The sequence below is a fragment of the Crocodylus siamensis genome, chromosome 4 (assembly GCF_052110815.1).
Source record: "Crocodylus siamensis isolate JL-2025a chromosome 4, ASM5211081v1, whole genome shotgun sequence".
In the NCBI taxonomy this organism is placed as follows: domain Eukaryota; kingdom Metazoa; phylum Chordata; order Crocodylia; family Crocodylidae; genus Crocodylus; species Crocodylus siamensis.
In genome coordinates, this window is record NC_143398.1 from 183407164 (window position 1) to 183426082 (window position 18919).

At 41.2% G+C, this 18919-nt stretch overlaps 1 protein-coding gene across 1 annotated transcript in view; it reads right to left on the minus strand.

Moving 5' to 3' along the window:
- LOC149867303 (aldehyde oxidase-like) overlaps window positions 1–18919 on the minus strand; it is a 77919-nt gene that overhangs the window by 57679 nt on the left and 1321 nt on the right. The window contains exons 3-8 of the mRNA XM_090041702.1: window positions 18367–18463; window positions 17689–17797; window positions 12981–13107; window positions 5811–5872; window positions 5274–5363; window positions 1146–1226 (exon numbers count right to left, since the gene is read on the minus strand). Coding sequence (XP_089897828.1) covers window positions 1146–1226; window positions 5274–5363; window positions 5811–5872; window positions 12981–13107; window positions 17689–17797; window positions 18367–18463 — 566 coding nt within the window. The remainder of the gene's footprint in view (window positions 1–1145; window positions 1227–5273; window positions 5364–5810; window positions 5873–12980; window positions 13108–17688; window positions 17798–18366; window positions 18464–18919) is intronic.

Genomic DNA, 18919 nt, shown 5'->3' on the forward strand with positions numbered 1-18919 from the left:
CTAATAAAACACTAAAGTAGTGGAAGAAAATGAAAAATAATGCAGGAGAGAAAATTAACTGAAGCAAAACTTTTCACAAACAGAAACATCCAGAAATAAATAGGGAATAGAACAAAGTTAAAGTGTATTGACCTAGTGACAGTGTCACTACTATCTAGTACAAGTGTGAACATGGTTCAAACCTACAAACATTAAGTGATGTGAATAGTAATTATTCATTTGAATAATTCTATTATAGATAATTGGATTGGTCGTGTAAGTACATCAATGACAGGATAGGGACTTTGAGGATATTACTCAGCTAGCGCTGAGCACTGGCACTTCATTATTTTGGGGTCAGATTGTCCTAACATTATTGATAATATTTATTCTTGCATGTAGTGCCACTAATATTCACATGAGCAAACACTATAAAATATAAGTATGTTTGTAGAACTTGGCTCATAAGAACAAGATTCTATTCCATCTATTAGGTGCCTAAGTGGTATTTAGGTGTTAAATACCATCCGATTCCACTTCGCTTGAGTGCCTGAAAAACTATTAATGCAAAAAGCAAATAAGTCCTCCTCTTTACTACTGTTTTTGTGAGTTGGCCTTAAGGCTAATATGTAGGTGCATCATCACTTTTTTAAGGACTTGAGCAAAGTAGAAATAGAATCTTGCCTGAAGTGTATTTACAAAAACCTAATTTTCCTAGCATAGTGTTAAAATATCATTTAACGATTGCCCTATTAATGTAGCAATGTAGTTGTGTCATTCACATTTGCATGACATTGTGTATACATGCATATCTTGGTACAGGTTTCTAAAATCTGTACTCGTTATTTTATTTTTTAGAAAAAAAGATACTTGTAAGACCCAGTTCAGCCCTGGTCCTTTAATAAGACCTGTAGAGGAAGAAAGCTGAACCTGGGCAAAGCCCATTAAAACCAAAAAAGTTCCGCATAGGTATATCTGCCTGGGTTGAGCTGCAGAATGAGATCCCTACATACCCCAATAGACTGCATATCTGGATTTTTGCTAAAAGATACTAAAGCCATTCAAGATACTGCATATATCCCCAATAAATATATGATATAACAAATGAGATGTACTTAGCGTATTATTCATAATATCTGCAAGCTAAGCTAGGAGTAGATTCTTACTATTAATTCAGGTGGAAATATAAGATCCTGAGTTGCATCCAGGAGCCACAAGTCATTTGTGGTAGACAGCTCTGTGCAAATCTTAAGACAAGGGGAAAAAAAAAACACTTAAGTGTTTCATTTTTCAGCCTTAAACTCCAAAACTGCTTTGCTGTTGGAAGAAGGAAAACAATTCAGAACTTGAGGATCTTGTTGAGTATAATGTTCCCTTACAATTAAAAAAAAAGTTCTGATACTACATATTCATTGCTAGGCATTTTTTTACTGTAGTTTATGTGCTAATTGATTCCACAGCAACCAAAAGATTAAACAGGGGCCTTCCTCACGACAATATTATACTAGAATTCCACTAAAGAGGAGCACAATTGTTTCATTAATGCAAAAATTTCATTATGAAACTCAGGGAAGGCTAAAATAAAAGTCACAAACTGAGAATATAGCGGGTGTCTGGAAATATGCAAGCAAATTCAATCAATCAAATATTCATACTGTTCTCTCAGGCTTTAAGTTTGCAAATGTTTATGCACATGAATAAATTGTGAGTCAATAGTTGGAAGACATCCTATTAAAAAAATACTGTGCTTATATTGTTAACCAAGTATTTTAAAAAACAATAAGAGTAAATAAATACTGTCATGGACCAAAATCAAAATACTCATAATAAAACATTACATTGCATTGTAAAACATTCAAACAAAGAAAGAAAATAAATACACATGGAAAAAACTCAATCCTGCCTTTCCAAAAATGCTGGAGAACTGCAAATTGCTCATTGTATCTCCATGAAGCAGCCTGAAGTCACCCTAACATGAGCTAGCTAGCACAGCCCAGAGTTAAGTTTCACCTGAAGTGGTGTAACTTTGGGATGCTTATGTGGCACTTAGCATGAGTTAACAAGCTTTAATGTGCAGACACTCATGTTTAAATGGTGGAAATATAACATGTAACTTCACTCTCACTGATCTACAAATATGACCTCATTTAGAGCCTTTTAAGGCCAGGCAGCTTGTAAGTGGTTAAGATCTGGAAAACTGTAGTGAGATCTGCATCTGTTTTTGGGGTCCCAAATAAATAAAAAACATTCTTGGCCATTGTTGGTACATGATTATTCAAGAGCATCTGATGATCCACCAAAAATGCAAAACTGAACAACCAGTAGGCCTGATCAAGGGAGTTAATATAACCTCTTTTTTGTCTTCCTGAAAAACTGTAGCCTACAACAGATAGCTTGGCTCTTGCCAGGTAATTCAGGTTGACCAGGTAATTCATATGCAGGACAGACACTGCATAAACAGCTGAACTGTACTATCTGGGTGTAACAAAAGATTTAATTTCTAAAAAAGAGCTAATTGATAATCTCTTATCACAGAGAGATGTAGTGTGGTATCATTGTGAAGATGCACATTTCTTATGTTCATGGGCCTCCTTCATGGGCCTCCCGAGTCAGGGGGGCATTAGCCCCCCCAGTGGCCCGTCAGCAACCGGGGGGGTTCCTACACAGCTGATTGCGCCGACCAGGGTAGGGGTGTTGGGCTAGAGTTAATTTGCCTTTATATGCTCTTGACTTTGCCTTTATAATATCCTTTATTGCAGGAGTAGGCAACGTGTTTTTGCTGAAGTGCCAAAAAACCCACAATGTCTACTTTGGAAGGTGCCAGAGTGCCAACATGCCAGAGCCTGGAGCAGCTGTTTGCAGCCTCCCAGCTGCAGCCAGCCCACAGAGCTTGCAGCAGGGCTTGCAGCCTCTCAGCCACCTGCTGGGAGCAGCCTGGGCTCTGTAGCTGGCAGCAGCTGCCTAGAGCCCAGGCTGGCAGTGGTGTGCTGAGCAAAATGACCTTGCATGCCATGCTCAGCACGCGTGCTGGGGGTTGCTGACCCATGCATTATTGCTTTGTTAATTATTCAAATATTATAAAAGCCTAAATCCATCTGTCTGTCTGTCTGCCTGTAACACTTTATTTGCACTCTGACTGGCTGACAAACAGCCAATCAGAGCATGAAGAAGCGTTCTGACAGAAGGCAGTCACCAATGATGGTGGGGACACAGGGGATGGAGTGGGGGAGGGGAGCGAGGCCCACCTTGCTCCCTGAAGGCAGCAACAACAGAGTGGACCTGCAGGTAATGCAGGGTGGAGGGGAGCAGGCCCGGGCCCAACGCGGAGGCAGGGAGCAGGCCTGGGCCCAATGTGGAGGGGGAGTGGGCCCAAGAGGGGGAAAAGCCAGCCCACTGCAGCAGTGAGCACACCAGCAGGCCCGGCCTGATGTGGCTGCAGCAGCAGTTGGAGAAGGGACGGAGCGGGCCTCCTCTTCCCCTTGGGTCTGGGCCCACTGCTCCCCCACCCCCCTCACCTGCGTCAGCCCCTAAGCCTGCTCCTCCCATCCAGCCCAACATGGCAGCTGTGGGGGGAGGGGAGGAGTGAGCCTCCTCCCTCCATCAGGCCAGGGCCCATTTCTCCCCCACCCCCACTTCCCCATGTCAGCCTCAAGCCTGCTTCTCCTGTCCCCCCACTGCTACTGTTTCGGCTTGGGCCCACTGCTCCCCACCCCATCCCTCTGCCATGGTAGCTCAGCTTCTCCCCACCCTTGGCCCCGTTCCTCCACCGCATCAGCTCTGGGCCTGCTACTCCCTTCTGCCCACCACTACAGTGGGGAGAGGCGGAGCAGGGCTGGACCCCAAGCAGCAGGAGAGAAGAGGGAGTGGGCCTGGATGGGATGGCGGGGGGGGGCCAGGCTCTGTCCCTACCTGGTCCCCAGGCCCATCATTTTTGACAGGCAATTGGCTAGTTATTTTATAATCAATATTCATTTTAGTTTGCTCAAATAACTGTGTAACGTAGCCTTTGTTGATTTTTACATTGCTTACCCTAAGTGTAACAGTCATTTTGTTTTGTGATTTTGTATGTTAAATATAGCATAAGAGAATTAGTGTGTATACAAGGCCTGTAGTATGTCTAGGATGTCTGAAAAGAAGTAATGAAAAAATAAACAGTGTGTGTGGAAATACGTTGAGACAGTTTATTTTGCACCTCAGACTAGAAGGTTAGAAATAGCCTTCTGTGATTTAACAGCCAAAGGTTACAGCAGTGTCCAAAGATCAGCAGTTAAGGATTGCAAAATACAAGATCAGGTTTTGTTTTAACTGCTGAATAAATTGCAGACAACATATGGAAGAAATTGCAGACCACAAAGCCGAAGAGTTTGTCAACCATAACATCGTAACTGAAGAAGAGAATCATTTTGTCATCAAGGGGACATGACACAGTAAGAGCCATAGACTTGTATGGGGAACAATCACTATAAAGATGGACAAGAACAAAGAAACTTTGGGTCTGTCCTGCAAACAAGAAGCAGCATTGGAACAAAGCATCCAGCAAAGACCTGGCTTCAACCTCGTGGTTAACTTGGCTGGCCACCAAGCTAACCTGAGCATCTTAAGGACTGGTAATATCTTGATATGTGCAGGACTGTCTATATATATACAAATAAATGGGTATGTATGTATGAGTGTATGAGTATGTATGTGTGAGTGTATGAAATAGGAAACACCACCTTCTGTTATTCTTTGTTTTATTTTGTTTATGTTTTCAATAAATGTGGTGCTATTCTTTATCCCGATAAGATTCCTGCTTGTTTTTAATTCACACTGTACGCCCTGTGCATACAATAGGGGGGGTCCCCCTGTGGCCAACTGCACCAATGCGGAGGTGCCAGCAATGCACCACCGGGACTTCCGGGCACTCCATTGGCACTTCTGGGCTGGTGTGATCAGCCATGGGGGAACCCCACCCCAGCAGTTGGCATGACTGGCTATGGGGGGACTGCAGGGATCACTTCGCCTGGTGCCTCCACTCCCCAACTGGCGTTCTCAGGGGGAGATCCACCTACCTAAGTGGGGAATGCTGCTGTCAGCGGGTGTGCACCAGTGCTCTCAGGGGGTGCACATGCACACCCCTGTGCACCCTCTATGCATCACCACTGCTTATGTTACTCACAAAAATCTCAGCTGAATGGATTTAAACATCTTAGATGCAGATCCATCTTCTATGAAACACAGATTACCATTCCTTCTCTTTCAGATGATTTATAGTAGAGTTAGATGTAAATGAGATATAAATGAAAAATACTTACCTCATTTTCCTCCTCAGGAAATGAGGACACCTTTTCTTCATCCAAGCAATTGTTCCCTTTTTTGCTGCTCACTTGGCAACAAACTGAGTCCTGAAGTAGTGATATTACATACAATCTCATTTAATATATTATTTAAAATGAACTATACTCAAAATTTTGTCAAAACAAAGAAAACAAACTGGATCAGAAGAAGAAAGATTATTTACTCAAATTCTTTCAGAAACAGTAATCTCATGGCCAAATATTTCAGACAGAAGCATGTTGTTTAAATTAATGGTAGTCCTTTAAAGATGAAGGGATTGAAAAGGGAGTTAATATGTGAACCCAGTCCAGACACCATCATATGGGATCACAGAATAACCGCATTACAACACTGAGAAAAAAATAGAACTACCTCTGATAGGATCCCACTTTCAGTACCAACAGTTTGCACATGTGATTTTGTTCATATCTGCAGATCTATATAGTAGATAGTATATCTAATAGAGAAATTTTTGGGAATTCACCTGGGATAATAGCTAGATAATTTCTACGCACCTTGCAGAAAGTCTTGCAGCATTCTATTATTGGTCTGTATCCAGTACAGCGGCACAAATTACCTAATTTAAAATAATAATTAATTAAAAACATTCTAGATTTCTATTTGCCATATTAAAATGTTTTAGAAGCTGAAGCAAGTGTGGATGTGGACTCAAAATGACAAGAAATAAAGTTTTTTTGTTTGGAGGACCCTCGATAAGACAGATTTTTCATACTATGTGAGGTCAAAACAGTGAACACAATCATCTTGAATAATAGCTTAACACATGTGAGGTGAGATACTGTACATGATTCTTTAATAAAGAAAGTTCCGACTAGAATCCACTGAACATAATATATTGGTACTGTGATTACTAGTTAGCTTCAGTAATATCAATGGATATCCAGAAAGACTGGATATTTCCACACTAGTTTTGAGAGAGATAAATTCCCACTGGAAGAGTTCTGAAAGAGTTCAAACTCAGCATTGGAGATCTGCTGTCTTTAGTATAAACTGTATTTACTCAAATCTAAGATGATCCTACATTTAAGACCACCCTCCAATTATTAGATAGTGGACATGGGAAATTATACATTTGTTTTAATTTTTCATGTTTGGAATCTAATTATTGGAGGGTCCTCTTAAATTTATTCCTCCCACCACTGCCATCAGGAAAGTAGTGGCAGAGGAAAGCAGTGGCTGGGGGGCAGGTAGTCTGCCATATGCCCCTTATCCCTCCCTTGCCACTTGCCCCCTCATGCCTGTCCCCCTGCCATCCATCCCTCCTCATGCCTTTCTCCTCCTACCATTTGTAACTTTCTTGTGCCTGCCCCTCCCCCTAACAGTTGCAGCTTTACTTGCTCTGTTTCCACTGGGGCCATGGAGCACCTGACTGGAACAAGTAGCTCTGGCTTCAGCTTCCAGTCCCAGTTGGGACCAGAGCTGCAACAGCTCCCCTGTGTCCTCTGTGTGCCTCCTTCCCCGTGCTCATTCTGCTCTTTGCATCCCTTTCTCCGCGCTCTCCTTGCACTGTGTGCCCTTCCCTGTGTTCCTTTCACCCCACACTTCTCTTCCCCTACACCTTCGGCATCCCTTTCCCCATGCCCTATCTGTGAACTCCCCTCACTCTGCACATCCCTTCCCCATGCTCTTCCCAGAACTATGCATGGGAAGTGCTCCCTCCTGCACTGCACAGCCCCTCCCCATACAAATCTCCTGTGTTCCCTTCCCTGTACTCCACATGGCCCTTTCCCTGCACCCCCATTGCTCTGTGAGTCCCTTCCCCTGTGTTCCTCCCCACACCACACTCCCCTTCCATGCTCCCCTTGCTCCATACATCCTTTCCCAAACAATCCTTCTGCTGCCCTTTCCCTGTGGTTCCCTCCTTTCCCCTGCACTCCCCTCTACACCATGCGCCCCTTGCCGCATGTGTCCCCTTTCCTTGTACCCCCCTTCTCAGTGCATCCCTTCCTCTGCAATTCCCCTGTGCTCTGCCCACACCATGTGCCTCTTCCTGGCCCACGCTCTCCTATACATCCACTACCTGCCACATAAACCATTTCAGCTCCATCTGGAGTTGCAGCAACTGTTTGTCTGGCCTGTACTCAATTCGAAGATGAGAGGTTTTTTCCCTCATGCTGAATGGGGGAAAAAATGTCTTTAGTTCAAATAAATATGGTAATTTATCACTCAATACAGCTTCTGCACCAGAAGACTGCAGGGTAGCCAATGTCATGCCAATTTTTACAAATGGCTCCAGAAGGGATCCAGGGAAATAAGACCTGTGAGCCTGACCTCTGTTTTTGGTAAACTATTAGAAAATATAATAAAAAAATAGGATTTTCAGTCATATGGATGAACAGGTGCTGCTAGGGAACAGTCAACATGGCTCTTGTAAAGAGAGTTTATGCATCTCCAATCTACTAGAGTTCTTTGAGGATGCCAATATGCATGTGACTGAGGATGTTCAAGATGACAGAGTATATATGAGCTATCAAAAAGGGTTTTTTTAAATAAAATTCTGCATCAAGGGCTCTTAATGAAATTAGACTGTCACAACATTAGAGGTAAGGTAAATTCATGGACTAATAACTGACTAAAAGACAGGAGTAGGTATAAACAGCCAGTTCTCTAAATGGGGACTGTTAAACGATTCTCTAAGCACCTGTGCTATGGCCTGTATTGTCTGACATAATCATAAATAATATGGGTTCACAGTGAGATGGCTAAGTTTGTGGATGACACAAAATTATTCATGGTGGTAAAAAGCAAAATTGACAGCAAAGATTCATAAAATTCAGAGGAGCTCATAAAGTTGAGTGAACAGGCAACAAGATGGCAGATGAAGTTCAATGTTGATAAGGGCAAAATGAAGCATGTGGGAAAAATAAACTGAGATGAACATACATGATGATGGGCTCTATATTATCTGTTATTGAGCAAAAGATCTTGGAATTCTTGTGGCTAGTTCTCTGAAATATCAGCTGTGTTCAGCAGTAGTCAAAAAGGCAAATAGTATGTTAGGAATTATAAAAAGGAAACTGAAAACAAAACAGAAACCATCATTATAAATCAGTGATAATCCTACAGCTTGAATAGTATGTGCATTTCTGTTCCCTTACCTCCTAAAGGATATAGTAGAATCAGAAAAGGGACAGGGAAGGGCAACTCAGGGTCCAAGCAGCTTGATAGCCCAGGTAATACCCATGCCCCAATCAGTCCTGTGACTTACTAGCCCAAAGTAGTTCTCAAGGTGAACCTGACCACCAAAGCAGTTCATGGGGCTCATCAGCCTACAGCAGCTTATAACCCAAATCAGTCCCAAGTTTACTTGCCCTGAAAAGTATACAAGGAAAAAAAGAACAGTGCCCAAGTTGCAGTGTCCCAGCTCCCTTTATAACTGTCCCATGCCTTTTGGCGAAGCACCCGTCTCCAGGCTGCTTCTCAGCCTTGTATAGACATTTAGGTTCTTCTGGGAGACTTGCTGCTGTCCCAAGAGAAATCCCGAGTGCATAGATGTTCCAGCTTTTTCTCCCAGAGTTAAAATGGCCTCTCCAGGAGAAAAATAACCTGGAAACAACCACGGTTAAATCACTTCCAGAAGAGCTTCTCCTGGGAAAGCGAATGTCTGTACATGCTCATACCACAGGCTGACCATGGGCAGTCTGGGTTAGCCAACCAGGGCTGCCCTATACACTACTGCCTCTGTTTCCATGTGGACTAAGGGAGCCTGAAGAGCATACTAAGATATGTGCATAGCACCCCCCACCAGTGTCTGCAAAAGCTCTCCAGTCTTGAGGGCCATGGCACTGGAATGCGTACATGTGACTCTGGGTAAGGTTTTTTACAACAAGAACAAACCTGGGAGAATTCTCCCAGATTATTTGAATGTGTATATGCAACATCAGTCAAGCTGGTCACAGTTCAACTCAGTCCCCTCCAGCTGCCTTCTTTTTTGTGCCTCACTCAGGCTTTCCCTACCCAGCTAGGCTTCACCAAGCTCCAGCCCTTCTCTGAACCTACTCACAGCCAGCAGTTCTGAGATTCAGCTTTACCACCTCTCTCCTATAGGAGCTCCTCTCTCTAGCACTACCAGGGCCCTTCTCCCAGACCCTCCCAGCCTCCTGGAGCTGACTGGTAATCAAGGCACAGCTCCTGCTTTCTCTCTTTTTCTCAGTAATGGGTAGGAGTCTTCCATTACATCTATAAAATTATGAATAGCATGGAGAGAGTGAAAAGGGATTTACTACTATCTTACATAATAACAGAGCTAGGGGTCAAAAATATTAGAAAGCAGGTTTAAAACAAACAAAAGGAAGTTGTTTTTCACACAGCGTGTAACTAACTTTTGGAACTCATTACCATAAATGGTTGTGGAGGCTGACAATCTAAGGATTCAAAAAAGGATTAGACAAATTAATGCAGAAGAGGTTAGGACTTTTCCAGCCTCTAACAGCGAGAAGCTGTAAGGGAAGAAGGGACAGTTCAGTCTAGATAGGCCCTATGTAAATATTTTCCCCCTTAGCATCTGCTCTGTGCCACTGTGAGAGACAGAATACTGGGCTTGATGTACGTGTGGTCTGACCAAGTATGGCATCACTTTATGTTCTTACTTTCATGACAAACTTCAAAGGCTATTTATTAATCTGTAACCTACATTTCTTTAGCTGGACATGGGAAACTCCTGGAATAGATGTTTTAGGAGTAGATTCATACACCTTTTATTTACTCATAATTTTGAATATTTACTTATGGTTGCATTTGTTGTTTTTGGTAGTAGCTATATCAATTATACAAAATAAATCAGGTATGTCCCTTTAAGAATGCAACTATGGTATTACAAACAAGGTCTGTTAGAACTGCTGAGTTTCATATGTACATTGTAGGCTAATGGTAGAATACATGTAACTGACCGCGGGGGGGGGGATCTTGGGCTATAAGATGCCTCTAAAGAAAATAGTCTGAATTCCAGCAATAAACAAAATTATCCTTGAAAACCAGATCTTATGACTGAAGGTGTAACATATTTGGAGGTTCCATGAGAATGGATTGCTTGGGCCCTTTTTAAAAAAAAAACCCAGTTCAGCTGGCTGCAAAATGTGGAGACTGAAAATTTGTTGTTTGAGACAAACTTGCACATAGCTCCTAGTAAAACAGGATCCCTGACTAACTAAATGGCTGTGGATCAAATCAACATCGTCATGCTATAAATCACAAGATTCAGATTTTAAAGGACAGCATTATTCCAGAAATTGAAACAGGGCTTTTTTTTTCAGTTTTGAAACCAAGTTATGAATGTGGTGTTTAATATCAGCAGACCTCTGAAGATGGCTGTGTATAGCTGGAAATGACATTGAACTCTCTTTCACTTGTGCATTTGTTTCTATGTGTAGAACATTGTCAGGATGGTGAGTTGGGCCAACTGATGGACCTGGTACAATTCGAAATTCCATGATACAACCCCCTTTCATTGCTCCCACAGTCCTCCAGGCTATACCCTTCAGTCTTTCCTGCAAAGACAATTCCTTTACTCTGGAAACACATTCTCCATAGATAGTTCTTGTCTTTATTTGAATATAAAACATTATAAGCACATTAGCAAGTCATGATGAAGTATCTTATTCCTTGCTCCACTTCCTAGTTCAACATCTTATATAGGACAGTTTTTTCATTTTTTTCTAGTGACTACATGAACTTGATCTTCCCAAAATGTTCAAAGCTTTCCTGGCTTTCTCTGTCCAGACAAAAGTTGCTCCAATATGTCATCATTAAAATAAACTTCAGGTCCTTGCACTTTTTGGTCATAATATTATTTGTCCTTGAAATGATACATTTGTGTGTTGTGTTCCCCACCCCCCCAAGTATTTTCTTTCCATCGTCTGTCTTTCCCAGGACTCAGTATACCAATGGTAAAGGCCATAATCCTATTTCAGTCTCAGTCCAAAAAATAACTCAATAGGTAGTGTTGCCTATATTAGATGTAGGAAAGAGAAGTGTAGGAAAACTGTAGCTTCACTAATTGCGATTATACACTGACATCTCTTTGTTCAGAAGACAGTCCTTTCACTTTCCTTCTCTGACACTGCTAAGGAACATTCAGTGAAAACAGTCAGCTAAATTCAGTAAAGGTTGATAAGTATTTTTATTTAAATAACTTATTCTCAAATGTCTTTCCCTGGTCATGGGTAGGCTTGAAAGGAATCCAATCTTTTATTTCAAAATTAAACCAGAAAATGTAGTAGGCTAGTTAGTTCTGTGAATGCCCTGATAGTGTGTTATATTCATGCAGCAAAGTCAAGACCCATCTGGGGGGAAAGACGCTGCTCAAATCAAGTAAGTATCTTTATAGAAAAGAATGAAGGAAACATCAAATGTTCCAAAAGAGGCCGAAAGCAATGAAATTCCAGGATTTGTTCCAGTAATTGTACTATGGTCATTAGTTGATCCAGCTGATAGTCTGATAATATAAGATCAAATTTTCTAAACTGAGAAAAAGCATACCAATGAATCCTGAAGAAGCCATTGCCCTGAAGAAGTCTGAGACCTGCTATCTGCACTTTATTCTAAGGACCTTGCCTCAGAACATTTGGAAACAGTCATAGATTTCATAGATTTCATAGACATCAGGGCTGGAAGGGACCTCAGAAGATCATTGAGTCCAGCCCCTGCCCAAAGGGCAAGAAGTCAGCTGGGGTCATAGGATCCCAGCAAGACAAGCATCATATCTCAACAAGAATCAAGAGATGAGAGTATGCCAGTACAAAAAATAGGTACAACCTTTTGTAGGAAAACCTCAAGAAAATACTAGAACATGCTCTTTGGGACAGCCAGCTTGCATCAGTCTATGGCTTAGAGGAAATTGTTGGCTCCTAAGTTAAACTGTTGTTAGGATAATAGCAATATATTTAATAAGGGAGCTATGTAAAGATGGGAAAACCTTTATTTTAAGATGGGAAGGGTGTGAGATGCCCTGAAATTAATGTTTTAGAAATAGATTAATCTTGTTTATAGTTGGTAATAATTCAGAATATTTATTTAACTTGGAATTATGATTTTATTAGTAGTTCTATAAATTGCTGTAGATAAAGAGGAGATGCTCCATTAAGAATAAGCTGTACGTGTTGCGGTAAGCTCTTGATGGCCTGGCTAGTCCAGTATTTGTGCCCCTGTAACTACACTAGAGAAATCTTAGCCTGAAAGAAGCTGCTAAAGAAAAAAAATGATTTCCAAAATAAAGAAAATTATTCATTTAAAGCTGATGGAAAATGTGCTTGTGATGGAGACTATACAAACATGTCCTACAACAGGATCTTTATGCTTAACCAGGTAATTGCATATTAGTCATTGTGGCATTTAAAGAAAACCATACAAGCAATGTATGTTTGGAATTATCAGACTCAAATATCTTTAAGTATTTTTTCATAAAACTTTTGACATGGGTTTCAGAACTGCTGAGCACTTACAGCTTTGACCGTATTTTAAGAAGGGTTTTGGATGCTCAATGTGTCTGAGAACCAAGTCAGAGGAAGATAATCCAGAATCTACAGAAACTAACAATTGTGTAAATGTTTTTGAGTAATCTTTTTGCATGCATATTATAGATACATTATGCATAGAAGTCCCACTAAAATATACATTTTTTATTGTACTACATATATTAAGCATAACATTTAATTGAGAAAACTTACCAGCCAGAGCTGCAATAATCTGTTCTGTAGAAGGTTCTGGGTGGTTTCTCAGCAGAGTGTAAATTGACATCACCATTCCAGGGGTGCAGAAACCACATTGGGAGCCATGACTTTTGGCAATCCTTTCCTGTAATCATTACTAAGCAATCAGCCATTCATGTAGGTGTTCAAAACTAGGACCTCAAATTGTAAATTGGGAATGGGAGGTTTCATAACAGAAATTCTATGACAAATCCACAGCCAGCAAACAACTTCATGTTTTTTACCGTAGTCTCTGTCAGTGTTAGAAAAAATGACATTTTGCTTAATTCTCCGCTCGCCCCCGCAACTCCTCCTCCAAAAAAACTGACAAGGGTGAACATGTATTAAGTTACCCTGAAACACTGCCTAGCATCTAGTATACACAAATGTTGACAATCTCAATAACGTAACATAAGTCAAAAGAGGTTAAGAAATTTAAAGCTAAGGTCTCAAATAAGGTTTAATTTGGCTCAATGGCATACACGTAGACTTTTAGATTACTGTATTTGGTTATGGAATTTCATGTTCCTACCACAGCACTTTATCTTGCTGCAGTATGAAAACAATAGTCAATGAGGGTTTTATATATGATTTACTATGCCAATAGCTATAATGGAGAAAAAATATAGGAAAAAGTAGTAATTTACCTGTAGAGTAACTTATGTTATTTTAGGAGGAGTTCATATACATATCAGCTGTCAGTGGGTACATACTGGGCAGGAGCCAGAGAATATTCAAGTTACCTGTGATTGTTGGGACAGAGCGTACAACCCTCACATACTTTGTTCATCCAGCTGAGGGGTTGGAAGTGGGGACAACCCCAGGCTCATAGTTTCATAGCTGTTTCATAGTATGAACCCCAGGTTCATAGTTTCATAGATAGTTCACTCTTGCTCCTTCACATACAAACAACTCATAGTGTGTGGTCTCTGAAAAGTGGTAGTTGTTGACTAAGCTTGTGGACTAAACATCTTGAAGAACATCATAATTTTCCAGTTGCCTGGTAACACAACTTGAAAACTATCATATCTCAGCAGATGGTATAGACTTAATGCAATCCTGTACACTTTTTCTGACAAAGAAAAAATACTTTTCATTCATCTAAGGTATGAAATCTCTACTCAGATTTACTTTCATATAGATTTAGTAGGTAACTTGTTGAGAGGAATAACGAAAATGATCTTAGGAAAAACCCTTGGATATGGTCTCATAGGACACATCCAAATTAGTGGGCATGTGAGGTTTTCCAGTGCTGCAGACCGAACTTAAATAAGGATTTGTTTAAGATGCAAGGATTTGTCTGTGGTGCCACAAACCATGCACGCCACACATACATGTGTTCGCTGCACTGCTAGTATGCAGCACAGTGTGGGGTTTTTGACACAGGGAGATCCCAGTGTGGAGTGGGTTTTTTTTAAGGTAAAAAAAAACCCCACTCCAGAAAAAACTTGGGCGGGGGGGGGGGGGGGGGGGGGGGGGGGGGGGGGGGGCGGGCCACAGATGGTGGCTGTGAGCACCTCTGAAAACTGGAGCTTGGCTGGCCAGAGCCACACTCCAGCTGCTGGCCAGCTCTATGCACCCGGATCACTGCTGCTGGAGCCCCAGGAGTTCCCCAGGACTCCAGGTAAGGCTGCTGAGGCCATCCCAGGTGCTGACTGCAGCCTCCCCTGCCCCACCCAGGGCAACTTGCCACACACCAGAGAGTTGTCCTCAGGGACAACTAGTAGCAGCACAAATATAAGCCACTGCTACTTGTCCCCAGTGAATGCACGTTCCCACTTGTGGGGACACACCCATAGAGACTTTATATTTATTAATAACTGTATAAGGAAGTTCTGCCATCAGAGTTTGGAGCTCCTCATTCTTCTAGCTGAAGTGACTGGTAAGAGAAAGTACCTTCCTGCAGAAATATGGTGGGGCATATGTAGCAAGAGATTTGAAAGAGGCATCCCAGTGGTGTAATGAGAGTGGGGCAACCAGGGCAGGTGCCTTGGGTGTCAAAACTGAGGGAAGGAAGAGTAGGAAAAATGGCTCTGCCATAGCTGCACAATCCCATCAATACTTACAACCAGAAGTTGCCACTGCCTAGGTACCTTGCTGTATTGTTATGCCTCTTGAGCTGTCCATAATTTTAATCAAAAGAACATTTAAGCCTGATAAAGGAGCAGGCTAACTAGAAGATAAATCCTGGACATGTCTTTAAAAAATCTTTTACCTTTGGGACCCAAAGATCTTTGGGTTGGTGGATGTATAGCTAATATATCAGTCAAGTATATTTTTAACGAATTGAAGGATAAACTCTATTGTTTAAGATGCAAGGATTTCTGGGGTGATATTTTTACTGGAAAAAAACTATATATTTGGGATAAATCTTAGATAAGTCTTCAGGCACAAGGTACCTTTCCTCAGGTTTGGGAAAGAAACAGCTATGGCTTGTGCATAGCTTCATATATAAATAAATGCTATTTAAAAGAATGAAGGAGACCTGTCTAATATGAGCAGAGGCATTATCAGCAGTAGCTAAGGGATAAGAGAAATGCAGAAGAAAGGATAACCTGATAATTGGAAGAGCAAGACCATTCAAGAGGAAAGAGTATATCTATCAAGGAAGTGATTCTTCTACTGTACTCAGCACTGGTGAGACCACAGCTGGAGTACTGTGTCCAGTTCTGGGTGCCACACTTCAACAAGGATGTGGAAAAACTTGAGAGAATCCAGAGGAGAGCCACCCGTATGATCAGAGACTTGTAAGGTAGACCATATGAGGAGAGGCTGAGGGACTTGGTCCTCTTCAGCCTAAAAAAGAGAAGGCTAAAAGGGGACTTGTAGTAACGTACCACTACACCAGGGGAAGATATCAAGAGCTCGGTGAATAACTGTTCACTAGGGCACCCCTGGGGAAAACCAGGAGTAACGGCCATAAACTCCTGAAAGACCGCTTCAGGCTCAACTCTCTGAAAAAATTCTTCACAGTCAGGGTGTCCAGACTGTGGAATAAACTCCCCTTGGAGGTGGTGCAATCACCTACTGTGGAAATCTTCAGGAGGAGACTGGACGGTCACCTTGCTGGGGTCAACTGACCCCAGCTGTCTTTGGTCCCTTCCAGCACCTAACAATCTATGAATCACCTGGGGAGAGCAGAGATCAACAGAGATCACAGATAGACTTCTGGGAGCCATAAAGTCAATATCTGTTTTAGTCCCTGGTTTTTAGTGTTTGGTAAGGTTATGAATTGTTTAAAATGTAATAAAACCTCCAAAACCCGTTGGTCTTGAGACAGCCTCTAAAAGGAATATGACATGTTTTGAGGCAAAATAAACATTCTGTTTTGCTCATCTTTTACTGACATGATAGCAATGCAATATGGACAATATCTAAAGCCCCAGAATTTATAGCAGGATATTCTTAACTAATAACTAGGTAATAAAACAACATAAAATGTTCAAATTGGGAAGAAGCTAGTGGAACTGAACGCTGTGCTAATTTAACTAATTGCTGATAACCATGACAACTATTGTATTTACAGACTATTTACAAAAAACAGAAGCAAAGGTTCATAGAAGTAAGGTGCTCTGTAACCAGCTATATGTAATAACAGTGAAGTAGAATGTGGCTGGATGCTCCACCCTTTATACTCTTGACTAAACACATGAAAATACAAAAAACATATGCTCTGTTCCAATGAGCACTGCTGACTACAAAGTTCCACCCACAATGGACTGTGTATATGGACTGCCACTCAAGGAAGAGAGTAGATGTTCAAATAAGAGTTAAAAATGAAATTCAAATACATTCACTGATATCTATTTCTGTTCACAAGGCATTCTATCCAGTAGCACTTGGATACTTTGTAAAGTTAGGTTCCTAACACCCTTACAAAGATGAGGGTTTATGAATTACCTCCTGGTACACAAAGCCTCTTCAAACAGATGCAAAGGATTCTTTGGGGTGCTCCAGCAGTTTCCTGAAGCATTTATTTCAGATGGCATTGCTTTTCCAATCAGCTGAATGACACTGCCAATGAGGTCCAGGTAACTGGAGAAGCAGCACCCATTGAAAAAAGCTGCCATAAAGCAATGAATGACTCGCCCTTAATTCCGCAACCCACTGCAAATTACCAGTATATGAATGATCTGGATTTGACTGTACTTTGTTCCCTAATTCTTGCCCTAAATCATTTTAATTAAATATTTTTTTGGATATAACTGTTCATATTGCAGTAAAAACTTACTACTTTCAGTTGTATGTGAGATCACCCATTCTTAAAATGCTTAATAGAATACAAATGTGTTTATTTCAATATGCAATGCTTTGACCATGGAAACTTTAGCACAACCTTGAAAGTGCTGTGCCAATATCATAGAATTCCAAACACTTATAACTTCATTATTTTAAACCAGGTCTCTTCAAACAAGTCAAACAGATTTATCTTCTTGGAGGACTAAGCTCGTAAAAAGTTTGTTTTTATTAAAGAGGAAAGTGAATTACATGTTAAATCCTTATACTATTGTCTGAAGTACTTTTCTGCTGCAAGGAAAACCCGTAAACTTCACATATAGGGAGCACTGAGGATCCTTACTGTTAGTGCAAAAAGTTACCACCTTATTCCAAAGTGCAGATAGCCCTGCAAATGTGTACAGTGCACAGAGCATGAATGAAAACAATAGATATCTAAACATCCCCTCACCTGAACTGGATGAATCCTGCTTTTCGTACTTCCAATGCCTTCCACCGTGGTGATGGCAGCCCCATATAGTGAGCATATGGGAATCAAGCAAGCATTGACAGAATAATGTCTTTGGGATGTAAAGAAGAATAAAGGACATTAATGTATTACTACTCTAATCTGTTAGGTAATGCCATGACAAAGTGTTATACAGTTGGGAAAAAGAACTCTTGCTATGAGCAGGTACTGGGAGGTGAGAGGAAAACATTTGAACTGTGAAGGTGAAATATCATTGCCCTCACAGTTATTTATTGAACACCCGTAAAAATCTTCCTGCATTCACAAAAAGATTTCAAAACTATTCATCGGGTAAGGCAAATTCCTACTTTTTGAAAGGATGCAAATTTTGCAGTCATTGCTGCAAAAAACTGTATTTCCAAAAGGAGGTAATCCTTGATTAACTTCAATATATAAACATGACAGCATTTGTATCTGAACAAAAAGATATGATAGCACCTTTCTTTGCCCTTCTAAAATAATTTTATATACATTGTCTAAGCCTCACCATGTTTTAGAAAATGTATGATAGTCTGTATTACCTATTTTGCAGATAGAGGCAACAAGACTAAAAGATACGATTTGCCAAAGGTTATACAGTCAACAGGAGCAGGTCTGTGTCTACTAAAAGTTAAAGGATACTGTATCTTCTTGGAAACTGGTTCATATCTTGATAACATCACAGTACAGGCTCCACAACCACCTACTCCACAGCCATACTTAGTTCCTGTGAGACGGACTACAGAAGCCGCAGTCAAGGAAAAATATCATCAATTTTTCAGGTAGGACTTTCACATGATCTTGCTTGAATGTATAAGAAGGGAAAGCAGTCTCCTTAAGAGATGCAGTAAATTAAAGATCTAATTATTTAGACTATTTAAATGAATCCTCATAGTTTTATACTTGGTAGGGTTGGAAGGGACCTGAGCAGATCATCAAGTCCGACCCCCTGCCCTGGGCAGGAAAGAATGCTGGAGACAAATGATCCCAGCTAGGTGATTATCTAGCCTCTTTTCGAAGACCCCTGGGGTAGGAGCAAGCACCACTTCCCTTGGAAGTTGGTTGCAGATCCCAGCTGCCCTGACGGTGAAGTAGTGCCTCCTGATGTTTAGCCTGAATCTACTCTGAGTCGACTTATAGCCATTATTCTCTGTTACTCCCAGTAGTGCTCGGGGGTACAGGGACTCTCCCCATG